Raw genomic sequence first — 14,394 nt, 5'->3', positions numbered from 1 at the left:
CTAAAGGATTATTAGGAACACCTGTTCAATTTCTCATTAATGCAATTATCTAATCAACCAATCACATGGCAGTTGCTTCAATGCATTTAGGGGTGTGGTCCTGGTCAAGAAAATCTCCTGAACTCCAAACTGAATGTCAGAATGGGAAAGAAAGGTGATTTAAGCAATTTTGAGCGTGGCATGGTTGTTGGTGCCAGACGGGCCGGTCTGAGTATTTCACAATCTGCTCAGTTACTGGGATTTTCACGCACAACCATTTCTAGGGTTTACAAAGAATGGTGTGAAAAGGGAAACACATCCAGTATGCGGCAGTCCTGTGGGCAAAAATACCTTGTTGATGCTAGAGGTCAGAGGAGAATGGGCCGACTGATTCAAGCTGATAGAAGAGCAACTTTGACTGAAATAACCACTCGTTACAACCGAGGTATGCAGCAAAGCATTTGTGAAGCCACAACACGCACAACCTTGAGGCGGATGGGCTACAACAGCAGAAGACCCCACCGGGTACCACTCATCTCCACTACAAATAGGAAAAAGAGGCTACAATTTGCACAAGCTCACCAAAATTGGACGGTTGAAGACTGGAAAAATGTTGCCTGGTCTGATGAGTCTCGATTTCTGTTGAGACATTCAGATGGTAGAGTCAGAATTTGGCGTAAACAGAATGAGAACATGGATCCATCATGCATTGTTACCACTGTGCAGGCTGGTGGTGGTGGTGTAATGGTGTGGGGGATGTTTTCTTGGCACACTTTAGGCCCCTTAGTGCCAATTGGGCATCGTTTAAATGCCACGGCCTACCTGAGCATTGTTTCTGACCATGTCCATCCCTTTATGACCACCATGTACCCATCCTCTGATGGCTACTTCCAGCAGGATAATGCACCATGTCACAAAGCTCGAATCATTTCAAATTGGTTTCTTGAACATGACAATGAGTTCACTGTACTAAAATGGCCCCCACAGTCACCAGATCTCAACCCAATAGAGCATCTTTGGGATGTGGTGGAACGGGAGCTTCGTGCCCTGGATGTGCATCCCACAAATCTCCATCAACTGCAAGATGCTATCCTATCAATATGGGCCAACATTTCTAAAGAATGCTTTCAGCACCGTGTTGAATCAATGCCACGTAGAATTAAGGCAGTTCTGAAGGCGAAAGGGGGTCAAACACAGTATTAGTATGGTGTTCCTAATAATCCTTTAGGTGAGTGTACATCCTTATACTACAATGGTACATTCTTGTGAGCTATCTGAAAAAATGGTGTAAGGTGTGAACACGTAAAATGGAATTCTATGACTAATGCTACAAGGATCTCACGGTTTCAAGTATGAATCCCATGATGATCCACCCTGTTCATTATAATCAATGCTGTCATATGCAGTGTCTTGAACAATCAGCCTCTAGTATATTTCAGGAGAGACGGCTAAGTAATTATACAGTATCACATATGGATTTATAATCATTTAAAAAATTATATTTGTATAATTGATTATGTAAATATATTTGAATACTGCTGAATCATGGGCGAGTATAAAGTCATCTGGTTAGTGTTTTATTATAGACTGGCAAATACTTAGTGCTTAAAAATGTTAAACTGTAATAATCTATATACGTTTATTTTATTTTGAGCTTGCTCCATTACTAACTAAATAAATAAATTGAGCGTAGAGCATTAAATATATCCATCTGCAGTGCAGGTGCCTGAGGGTTAAGATCACTGTGTCCTAATCCATTTAGAGCAAGTCTCAAATCTCTTTTCCTTAATCCTCTCAAATCAGTAGGTGCCAAAATACATCTGTCTGGCATCAGCTGCTCTAGAGCATTCGGTAACTGTGTCAGTGCTCTATATTTTATATAGTTCCCATTTTATATCAGGTGGCCTTAACTACTACTTACATTAAAAAATAAGTACAATGTACTTATTGTGTTCATATTGTTTTGCAAAACACTTTTGCTGCTATTGAGGTGGGATACAGGTAAGGTTAGGGACAGGTTTGGTGGTGGGTAAGGGATGGGTCAACAGTGTAATTATAAATGTAATTACATTAATTACAGATGTAAATACAATGTAAAACGTACACAATAAGTGCATTGTATCAAATGATTAATTTAAATGTAAATACATAGTAGTTAAGGTCATCTAATATAAAGTGAGACCTATTTTTTACTCCCTGTTTATTAAATATCATAGATAAAAAAAAGTCATCAAGACAAGATCAAGGTTTTTATACAGTGGTGTAATATTTCATAAGAGCTTAATCCATATTGCTGTCTGATATTCATCATTTCATTTCATTGACTTTTTAATTTGTATGTGGTGTACTCTTCAGCTGTGCCTAAGTTCAGTTGCAGGAGGTTTGCTTAAGAATTTTAGTATGTAATTTTATCTGTATTGTCTTTTTGAAAAAACAAGGGGGGTTGGCTGTTTTTGGGCATTAAACTCCCAAGCTGAAATGGGCCTCACTCTGACCCTGCTGTCAGTAATTGTCTAGTGCAATCGGTTGATGCTCGTCAAAGGAAAGTCTTTCCGTTTAAGCAAAGACTACAGTTTTTCTTCCAGCCATTGTACATATTTCTTGTTCACGTATCAAATACTTGGGGAAAAAGACCATGTCTACATCAATTCTTTATTTGAACATAATTAACAACACAACTCTATTTCAATAAAAGCTAGATTTTATAACAGCAGAAGAAATTCTAAGACATCATACAGATGTGTGAAAGTGATTTACACAGCTAATAAGGCCTCTCCTCTCAGAAAACATTTACTAAAAAGTGTCAAAATATAGAAATAAAAACAGTTCATAGATATTGAAAATAAGTATGTTTGTTATGCGCTGTAGAAAACAACACAAACAGACTGGAATCAACTTCCACATTCGCTCCACACAACTTTATATCATCCTATAAACCTTCATAAACCTAATTCCTCCTGCATCTGAATAGTCACTACATTATGTATTGTGCATTCATAGGCTGGTGGGTTGGCGTTTATACAGCTGTGTCAAGGCAATGTTGCAAGTGTCCATTTGCAGCATCCCTCATTTGGGATTCAGAGGTGGAACTAGTCTACTAAACAAGTCCTGGTGACACATCTTCCTGTCGTCCAGTTCAAATAATACTATACTGGGTGAGCTCGTGCAAATCCAGATGGCTAAAGGCTTCCCACGGACACACCACGGTGATGTCTGTGCATGAAAGAAATTGGCAGATGAAGCACGACAATGAGCCAGACAGTGAGCAAAATCAGTTTACAAGAATAATGGGTTTAGCATATAACACAGCACAGTAATTTGATCACTACGTAAGCAATGTTCCAAGAGTTGTTCTCACCAGTGCCAAGCCCATCCATTCCTGGGATCTCATCTCCAAATTTAATTAAAGAAGAGAAGAAATTTTAAAAAAGGTTAATTCCTAATACACTAATACATAAAGAATCTTTTATGAAGTGGAAAGTTTCTATGGATGAAGTTTCTTCATACCAAAAATGCCTTTACTTTTATCTTTAAAAAATGTATAGAGAGATCAAGCAGATTTAAAAGTCATCTACTTTGACTCCCTTCTTGGGAGGTTTGCTTTTGAATTGTCTTGTCATTCTCTGTTTGAATTTAGGTGGTCCTCTTCTGGGTATTGTTGGTCCCGGGCTTATAGGTGAGTCGCTGAGACTGTCGTAGCTATTTCCCGAGCTCATCCCGTGCACCGTCTGTATCAGATTTAAAAAACAAAACAAAAAAAACAGGTTCTTGTGGAGTCAACAACTTCTTGTGCAATGTCAATCTCTCTTCTTGTGGATGAGGAAAGCTGGCTTAAATACACTCAGGCTGGCCCGTGTTTGCATCAATGGGTCAACAGCAAAGCCTGACAGATTGGCGCAGTGACATAGCAGCAATCTGCTGCAGGTTAACTCAGGCAAAAGGCCAAGATCACGGAATCACATTCTGAAAACACAGAAATCATTGAGAAATCTTTCTGAGTGGTCAGCTCACATCAGTACACCTGGAGAGTCTGTCATGGCTTAGATAGAACATATGCTTCATTCATAGCAAATGAATGAAGACAAAATCTGCACTCATAAGCATCCAAGCAGTCAACAACTTTGATAATGAATTTAGACCAACACTGGATAGCTATATAAGCTCCTCTGCAAGAAATATGTGCTTCAAAGAATCTTCTAGATTTTTGCAAACATTTTCATTCACTAATCAACATCAACAGCAATTTCAAATATAATTTCAAAAGAACTTTCAGACATTTGTAAACATAGGATGACCATACATCATCTTCGTCCTGGCTAGGATTTAAAAATTGCTCAAAAGGTTTAGGTTTTGTCATTTTTCTTGTTGATTTCATACTTGCTGAAGGTAATATCTGAAAAGTAGTTTAACCACTAGTGTGCTTAAACATTGTACATAATTGACCAATCGTGGCACGGATCTACAGAGAACAGTCAAAGCAATACATAGCAATACGTGTGCATACAGTATAATGTATGAGGATTGTAGAAAGCACATGAATTGGAAAACAAAGCCCAAAACTTGACATTTTAGGCAATGTAGAAATCCTTGCCAGGATGCATGGTCACCAAACATCATCTTTCACTGACTTTCCTTAGTAAATAATGAAGAAAGTTGAATAAACAATCAACAACAAAATGTTAAAGTATCATAAATAACATAAAAATCTATCTATCTATCTATCTATCTATCTATCTATCTATCTATCTATCTATCTATCTATCTATCTATCTATCTATCTATCTATCTATCTATCTATCTATCTATCTATCTATCCAATCAAATATAAAAAAATATATTTAACTCATTAATTTTGAAATGTGATTGTGTCCCTGCAGCATTTAACACTCAACACGTCAACATTAAAGTGAAAAAGACAACAGTATTATCTGCACTTCATATAGACAAATGACGGTCAGCATGGTGTAATCTACGTTACGCACTAATGTACTTAAAGTTAAGTCCCTGACATAGAGATTGTGATTGATGTTAGGGTTTGAGCACCATTAAGAAGATCGTGCCACACAGAGACAGATGTCAAATGCAGTACTGGGATATGAGTGACATGTGGCTGAGAGCATTAATACATTTTAGAAAGAACACCTGCTTCTTTAAGAGAAGAGGAATTCAGTCCAACAGGTAAAATATCGTCAGGCAGCCTTTACGGATTACATATGAGCTGATACAACAATAAAAAGGCAGTTTAAAGAAATAGAGAGCTCAAAGCCCTCCATCTCCCATTCACAGCAGTCTTTTTGAAAGTTAACTTCACTCTGAATTACTCACCATTCCCTGCAGGCATGGATTAACTATAATCTCACAGAGCTCCTAAAGTGTGCTTCAGAGAATTGCAGAGTCTTCTGTGGCAATGGCATAAAAATGATAAAGCATAATTTACCTTTGTGTCAAATTGGTGCCTGATTGTTTAAGTTACTGTTAAAGTTACTGTTAAATATGACTTAAGAGAGTAAGAATTATTATTAGGCCTAGTAGTAGCAGCAGCAGTTAGTAGACATCAGCCTATACATAAGCCTTTATAAATAAATGCTATATTAAACATAAACGATGTTATACAAAATAAAATAATGCCAGACATCAAACACTAAAGAGCGGGGTAGTGAAAATGTAATTCAGTTTTTAAACAGAAGGGGGTAGTAAGATTCTTGACTGACACACTAGAATAGTCTGATGCTCAGTAAACATTCTCAAACAGGGTCCTCAGCAAATTCACAAGACTACTTATATATTAAATCAAACTTAATTAAAATGCTTCAAACTGTTAATAAATTGAAGATCTACAACATGTAAACTGACGTCATATTTCTCACTCTGGTGAAACTACACATCTGAGGTCTCACTCAAGACAATTTTGACCACTGCAACATAGCTGGATTGTGCAGAAGGGCTTTGAATATCGTCTTGGACAATGGGGGGTCTTGGAATCAAAAAGACTGAGAACCGGTGGTAGAGCATATTCTTTTCTGGAGGAAAGAAAAACGGGTATGGCTGTGTGATAAAAGCTGTGGCCTGGGGCTAAACTACTCCTCAGCATTCCTCAACTCCCTTCAGCCCTGCTCTACTGTAGTGCAACTCCAGCAATACCAGGATCAATCCAGGGAAACAAAGAAATCTATCTATCTATCTATCTATCTATCTATCTATCTATCTATCTATCTATCTATCTATCTATCTATCTATCTATCTATCTATCTATCTATCTATCTATCTATCTAATCAACTTAGGCCTGTAAAGAGTGCGTAAAAATTGACAAAATGTTACCATACAAACAAAAGCAAATGATGAGTGCTACTTTATGAGGTATATTAGCCTACTCAAATAAAATCTGATACAATAACTGACTATTTGTTTCCAGATTTAATATGCTAGACATCAAACAAGGGCGTCTCAAATATAGGCCAAATGTCTAGCGTAATTTGAATTAATAATTTATAACTTCACATTTAACAGTGTAGATATATTATATTAAGATATTTATTCATTTTATAAAATTGCATTTAAGGAACATTTCACATTTTAACATTCAGCGCAGATGTTACTAAGAAACGTCGAAAAGAATGTACAGACTTGTTGAGGCAAAGATCCTGTCATATGTTTTAGCAGATGAGTTTGTGCAGAAGGCATGTTTAGGAGCTCATAGATAGTAGTGCAGCTAGATACCTGCTGAGAGTTTCATTAATATTCCGATGAGTGATACGACACATGATTGTGTTTGATTACACAATATCAGATTGACAATGCTAACGTTGCAGGTTTTTTTTTTTTTTTTGCTTTGCAGCACACGTGCAACAACAGCGATCAAACTTACTCATGCATGTCCTGTGATACTTGAACTCTGTTATATATTATTAGACATCATTTTGATAATATTAATAATGTGATATGCATTTGCAAGTAGCTACAAACATAAATGGCGATATTTAGAAACCCGTAAAACAATTGTAAATACACTTGGCTGGTTTGTCAGAGCAGCTGTGTTAGTGTGAGGCGTTGAGTTGTGATTGGTAAACTCGATTTCCTGGAACACACATGATCTGAGCTCTCTTGAACATCCGCATCTACAGTTCTGCAAGACGAGACTAGGCGGTAAGACACTTTTACTCTAATTCAGTAACTCTCTAACTTTGTTTGCAATGTTAGAAACCGCTTGTTTCGCTGCAGAGAAGTGATGCAAAGATGTAAACAATACAAAAATGCTTGCTGATTTAATTTGAACGCAGTCAAACTGTTTTTAGAATGTAAGGATTATATATGTGGTCTTTATGTTTATGGTTTTCATTTTCTGATTAACTTTCTCAAATGGTATCACCAAACTAGGAGGTTTGGAGTAACTTTCAGATTCCTCAGATTTATTCTTAATATGTCCATTCACTATATATATATATATATATATATATATATATATATATATATATATATATATATATGGCTTTTGGTTCATGAATTAACTCTAATGATTAAAAGATAATCATTAGATGATTAAAAGATAGTATTAGCCCCATCCTCTCACATTTAATGTACTTTTTTGGTAAAGTCGTATGCAACCACATCCTCTTTTAACAGCAAGACCAAACTAAGATCCTGTTCTGACTGGCTCCTGTGACACCACAGACACCTTACTGACGTCCTTTATCAGTTTAGAAGTATAAATATGAACATGAAATATGAGTCGTTAGTCATAATTTGTAAAACATACACCTACCAAAAAGTTTATTTTGGAATTATGACCAATTGGCCATACATCATCCTACTTTTATGCTGCATGGACATGAAACATATTTTATTAGCTTGTGGTCATTATTCTGAAATATTTAGGTGCTGAAGAAGCTGCAATTGACACAATCAAGTATTCCAGAAAGCTGTGCAAAAATAAATAAATAATAATTACAATATTTGCCCTGGTCATACATATCTCTTTTGGCATTTGACTATTAAACTATAGGTATTTTTTTTACTTGATTTAAAGTGCTGGTGAATCACTCTTGCTCTCTGTTCTCATTCAGTCATTTGTCTTATCATTCGGTAGCACTTCTAACTGTCTCACAATGTCCTTGCTCTAAGAAAATCAATCTTTTACACACACTCACAAAGCCAGTGCTTTATATGATGGTGTTGTTCATGTCTGTATAGCCAAACTGTTATGCTTCCATTAGCTCGAGAAAGTCTATTGCTATTTTATTGCAGCCTCGAGAGAATTTGGATATGACACACTTTTTTTCTGAAAGCTCATTTTGCATTGACATGGTTTAGGGGGCTGTAAAATGATTGGAAAATTCCCGCAGTGATTTTTAGCCTCATATTGATGAGTGCAGTAGATGACATGCGTCATGGTGCATCACAGAGTTGATGAATAGTCTATAAAAGCTAGCGTGGAAATGATTTTCATAGCAATGTAGTATTTTTTAGTACTTTTCGTTCAATCTGACGAGCTAACCCTGTTTTTTCACACAAAATAAACAAGAGTTTCTGCAGTCCCTGACACCAGTCACTAGAGAAGCAGCCAAAAATATCACAATGTCTGAGAGATTCGTAATAAGGAAGCTGTGTGTATTAACTGGCAGACCTTGATAAACAAGATCTCTTGTCCATTGATCAAGACGGCCTTTTCACTTCCTTCTCGAGGTGTTTGTTGTTCAGGCTTAGGCTTGCGCATAACTTCCTGAGTGGAACAGAGCTGCTGGATTCAGAACAAGCACCATGAGGAACCATTCAGAACTACGCCAGTGTTTAAATTTATTTGACTTTCAAACCCAATTCTTGAGCACATTCAGACAATTTGTGACAAGCTCCATATTGCTGAGAGTGTGCCATTGATCTACACCAACTGTGGTTGAAATGAGAGGCCTACTCATGTTACTTCCTGTTTGCGCAACAGTTTCCAGTCATGCCGATCATAAGAGATCTTATTTTGTCAAAAGTGTGCGTGCATGACTTGACGGTTAGTCGTTTGCTTGATGTGAACGACTGTCAAGACAGTCTGATCTCAACTCCCATATTGTGCTAGCGGACCGCAGTGTGAACCTTAAACAATTGGAAAGAATAACCACAACTAAAACCTCTTTAATATCTCATTTAAATCAGTTTAAACTGAGAGCAAACAGAGGCTTATGCTAAGTTGAGAAAAAAACAACTTAAATGTGCCACTGCAAGATCAGGGTCACATATTCTGCTTAGATTTAAAAAAAAAAATACAAAAGTTTTCTTTTTTTTTTTTTTTTAGTAAAGAGTAAGAAATTTTAGAATGAATTCAAAATTTCTCAAATTCTTTTAATTATAAGGGCTGTTTTATTGGGTACTAGAGGGGCTCTTCTCATCCTATTCTCTTTATCATTGTTTAAATGTGTGAATTAAACTAAAATGCAGAACCACTGCATTTTAATCCCGAGCCAAACAAGCATGCTACAGTACAGTATGATTAGTCTTTAATATAAATTAGATTGTATAATTTTCAAATTTAAAGCAAAAACAGAATGGTCTGACCTTAGCTTTGAGAAATTATGCTAAATAAAACATCTCTGCATGAAACAGAAACAGCAGACAGGCTGAGGCCCCGTTTACACTAGTGCATTTTCGTTACGCCTATCGTTTACACTACTCCGGCGTTTTCGAGGTTGAAAACAGAGAGTTTTGAAAATGCAGCAGACCCCGTTTTAGTTTGAAAACTCTGGGGTTGAGTTTCAGTTTAAACGGACCAAAACGGAGACTTTTGAAAATGATGGCGTGGCTGCCCACATTCTCTCTGCTGTATCCTTGACGACCGTGTAAACAATAACATCATGCTCATTATTGTACCCATAGATATGTATAGGTAGATTCCCCATTCGACCGCTCCAAGCACGCAGACGCGTCTGCCATCTAAATAATAGGGAATCTACCTATACATATCTATGGTTGTACCTGCATGAATGGTCATGTGACATGCGTTTTCGGTTGCGTAGTATTGATGGAGATCGTTTCTGAAACGGCCAGTGTAAACGAGGATCGATTTCATTCTAAAACGCATTTCATTTTAAAACGAAAATGCACCAATGTAAACAGGGCCTGAATGAAAACTCAAATTCACTTTCTGACAGTAGGTGGTGCTTTTGGAACAGCAGCGATAGAATGTTTCCTTGGATACTGCTATAAACAAAGCAGAGCTCAAGAAAATACCATACAAACATTTCTGAAGACAGTCAGTTTCCCTCAGAGATGCATTCATATAAACTCCCACCTCAATTCAGTATTTCTTCCAATATTTTGCACATGGTGAAATGAGTATGCTCTGCCTGCTATAGTATTTTCTCCTCTTTGCATTCAACTTCAGCATCTCTGGCTACTGTTAATGACCATTTACAGTTGATTTATTTGCCCAGTTAAAGAATTAGTTGTGTTATTAATAGTTCTCTAACCATTAGTCAGAAATGTATGCAGTTACTAGGCATCTCCTCTCAATTCATGACGCTGTCTGTTGCTTAGCCACTTGTACCAGTAAGCCATTTTTTGTTTTTATTCATTCCGTGTGCGTAATTCAAACCTGTTTACCATTAGAATCGGCATATCACCCAGCACTATTTTGTAATGTTCAGTTTATTACAAGCGCATGCTTCAGTTTTGTTGTCTGCGGCGTTAAATGCTTGATTTATTTAACTGATCCTTCACAGGGAGCTTGATTGACAGGTGATCTGACCAATAATAATGCCAAATGCACCATTTTGTCCAACAAACAAATCAGACAGGAGAGTACACACTAAAAAATGCTGGGTTAAATATGACCCAGTGCTGGGTAAATATTGGACCGAACGCATTCTGGGTTGTTTTCAAGAGTTGGGTTAAATGTTTAACCCAAACCTCTGGGCAGTAACCCAACCGCTGGGTCTAAATAACCCAATCGCTGGGTTCGTCCATATTTTACACAGCACTGGGTTATATTTAACCCTGCATTTTTTAGAGTGTAGACAAATAGTGTGTATCAACATCTTTCCGTGGTTGAAACAAGATACCTTCTCATGTTCATTCATGTTTATTTCATGCTAAAACTACACTCTAAAAAAATGCTGGGTTAAATACAACCCAGTGCTGGGTGAAATATGGACAAACCCAGGAATTGGGTTGTTTTGACCCCAGTGGTTGGGTTAAATGTTTAACCCAACCTTCTGGGCAGTAACCCAACCGCTAGGTCAAAACAACCCAATTGTTGGGTTTGTCCATATTTCACCCAGCATTTTTTAGAGTGTAAGTAAAAAGGAAGAGATGTTTGGTTCACCTGGTGTTTGACTGGAGGTGCTACAGTGATCTGTAACAACACATTAAAGAGCCACAAAATGGTATTTATTGTTTGAATCTCTAAAAAAATGACATAATTTGAAAGCTGCAACTTTGTTTCATACCTGCTCTGTCCTGTCTGTTGGAGCGATGTTACTTTCCTCCTTTCCTCTTTGTTCTGTGATACATTCGTTCTTTGCATCCTTGATGTAAATGGGCCTTAAATCAAACTTTTTTTAACCTTGTTGTCATTTATCACATTGCTGTGTTCTGAGTTAAAAAATAAACCCACACGTAACTGTTTGTTACAGTGATTTTACAACAGTTAAGAGTGTTTCACTTAGCGTCATTCCTAAAAACATCCTTTTCGCTTAGAAAAATCACCATAACACCGCCTTCATGGCTCATTGCTTCATTATACTAAACTATACATGCCACCTCAGATGCAATCTGTTGTGTCTTTACCTAGTTGACACATCAGATCATGTGCTGTTTGCTCCCTATCTTTGCACCAGACGTGCAGTGAAATGCTGTAATGGGTCGGCGCACATAAACTCTCTCCTCACAAGTCTCTTGAAAAAGGGTTTGGCAATGCAGCACCACTCAGCAAGACGCTACCAATGGCAGAGCATCAAGGCCGCATGAAATGCAGCGGCACGCCCAGTGTAACCTCCGACAGGTTCCTCTGACAGGTTGATGACCCCTGAGAGAGATGACAGAGGGACGTGCTGAGGACTGCAAACTGATAGAAAGTCATCTTTGACTAGAGGAGAAAAAAACAGTCCGCCCAGCATGTTGCCCCTGAAGGAAGGAACGAGAGAAAGAGAGAGAAGGGGAGATAAAAGAGGAAACAATATGATAGTTGATATAAAACGGGGGATGGTAGGAATAATAAGTGTCTCTAGAGAGCTGGAATGTGAAGACAGAGAAATAGAAGAGGGAATAAAAGAGAACGGAGGGGCAGAGGATCCGTGTTTGTGTGCATGTGTGTGAGGGAGAGGATGAGATCATCGCAGTCTCCTGTCTAATGAGTGATGGGGTTGGGAGGCGTGCTGAACTGAGGCGGAGGGTTTGCTTCTCATGCCGGTGGAATCAATAGCATCTGCAGACCGGAATACTGTTCCCACATTACTGCCTCAGTGCCAACACTTCAGCCACGGCTGTTCTTCCAGCACGGATTACACTCAGATCGCTTTTGCATTCGTTCACTCCCTTACTTTCTTTCTCCATCTCTCACGTTCTGTCTCTCTACTATCTCTCTTCCCCCCCCCCCCTCTCTCTCTCTCACTCGCTATCTCTCTCTAGCCAACCCACACCCAGTGATTCTGTATCTTGGTTTTTTTGTGGCAGTAGGAGGGATGCTGCTGTGAATTCTTTTTTGAATGTGTTTTAGACACATTTTTTTCTATACCACAGGAGGTGTGCTTTCTGGAATTTTTTGGGAGTAATTTTTTTGGGGGAAACCTTGTTGAAAAGAGCTTACTCACAATGTTGGGCTTGGATGTTTGTGAATTTGGTGGACAGTTTCTTGAACTGCTCTGGTTAACAGTTTGCTACAGAGGTGAGGATGCATTTACGTTATCTTTTATAAGATAAACATTTTGAAAAGTGAAATTATATTTAAAAAAAAAAGACTAAACATACCAAAATTAACTTGAAGGTGTGTATTTGGAATGCTTTTTAAACTCCACAAAAAGACCTCAGATGATCTGCTAATTTAATAGACCATCCCTAAACCTTCAGCTAAAGTAGTTTAAAGCTTATTGTGCTATCCTAATAGATCTTTAAAATCAAGTAGAAAGTCATATATGTGTTCATTTCGTGTGATGACTTCCTCTGTGGATGTAGACATTTTTATTGTTGGCATGTGATGCAGTTAAAACAAGCAAAGGTGGATTGATCAATAGGTATTGATCAATCTGTTGTTGCACTCACAACATTTCTTTGTGTGTGTGATCATCATGTTGCTTGTAATTATATGTCACAGATGTTGTTGATTCAGGGCTTCACTCTGCAGAGCTTCTGCTTACTGACACCAATCCAGTGTTTCTCACTCCCAATTTACCTCTTTATCGGTGTCTTCCACTCTCTTAGTGTCTCCATTTCACTTTGATATCTAGGAAGTATGTGACAAATGGATACCTGTCTTTATGTGTAAAGTGTTGGGTAAATGTGCATATCTCTTTGTGCTTTTGCTATCTGAGAGTGTGGGTTCTCTGTAAGAATTCCCATTCATCTCAATGGCAGTTGCTTGGATGACGCAGGACTCCCTTGAACTATATGATTTTGCACACGAGTGTTCAGTTTTGAGCAAGTCACCTGACTAAATGTTCTATGGACAGGAAAATATATAAATATGAACTCAGTTTAACTGTTTAAAGTCCCCTTAAACTACTAATTTTCCAACAAGGGCTAATTGGGCCATGCTAACCAACCAATCACAACACGATTTCACCAAGAAAACAATTGTTTTATGAAGTTTGAATTTCGTATGAATTTGTTTGATGTAATTCTAATGAAAATGTGTAATTTGAAGTATACAAAAGTAAGCATGAACCTGCATCTAAACCTAACCTTAGTGGGGCATTCGGTTGTATAAAATCATACAAATGAGATTATACAAATTCATATGATTTCCAGTTTAGCAAAATGTAAAATAGTTATGAATTGTCACAAGAATTTTGACGAAACCTAGATCGCTTGTATTACTTTTTATGATCCGATTAGCAACACAGAACATGAAATCCAAAGTTCATATCAAATCAGTGTGAAATCTGATCAAACTCTGATATTTTGGAATGTCTTGAGCGAAATTAACATGCAAAAAAAGCTCCATTGTCAATTGTGTAAAGATGTATTAAGCACTGCTCACACAGAACTCACTTTCAAACCAAGAAGTTTTCTGTTGGTCAGCATGGTAAATTCACCTGACCAACTTGAACTTGAGCAAAATCTGCATGGTGCAACTTTTTCCACCCTCACACAAATCTTCTGCTTGTGTGGATTTCTTTTGGAATTACTGAATTTCGATTTAGAAATTTTGCCAATCAATGGCAAATGTGACCACACCTTCATTTGATAATTTGGATATTGACAATACTGTATACATGTTA

The 14,394-nt window shown here is 37.5% G+C and overlaps 1 protein-coding gene across 2 annotated transcripts in view; it reads left to right on the top strand.

The window, feature by feature from the left end:
- Positions 1–6,650: 6,650 nt before the first annotated feature.
- The window catches only part of arhgdig (Rho GDP dissociation inhibitor (GDI) gamma), a 30,882-nt gene continuing 23,138 nt past the window's right edge, over positions 6,651–14,394 (top strand). Inside the window, exon 1 of one of the 2 annotated variants that reach the window (XM_079401354.1) lies at positions 6,651–7,123. Coding sequence is in view for 1 of the 2 variants with exons in the window: in XM_079401353.1 (XP_079257479.1) it covers positions 12,770–12,842 (73 nt within the window). In the remaining variant the exon portion in view is untranslated. Of the gene's footprint in view, positions 7,124–12,208; positions 12,843–14,394 lie in introns of those variants that run through there. The other variant, XM_079401353.1, reaches the window with a different exon arrangement.

The sequence above is a fragment of the Barbus barbus genome (assembly GCF_936440315.1).
Source record: "Barbus barbus genome assembly, chromosome: 3".
NCBI lineage: Eukaryota > Metazoa > Chordata > Actinopteri > Cypriniformes > Cyprinidae > Barbus > Barbus barbus.
This window is presented reverse-complemented; position numbering and strand designations above follow the sequence as displayed.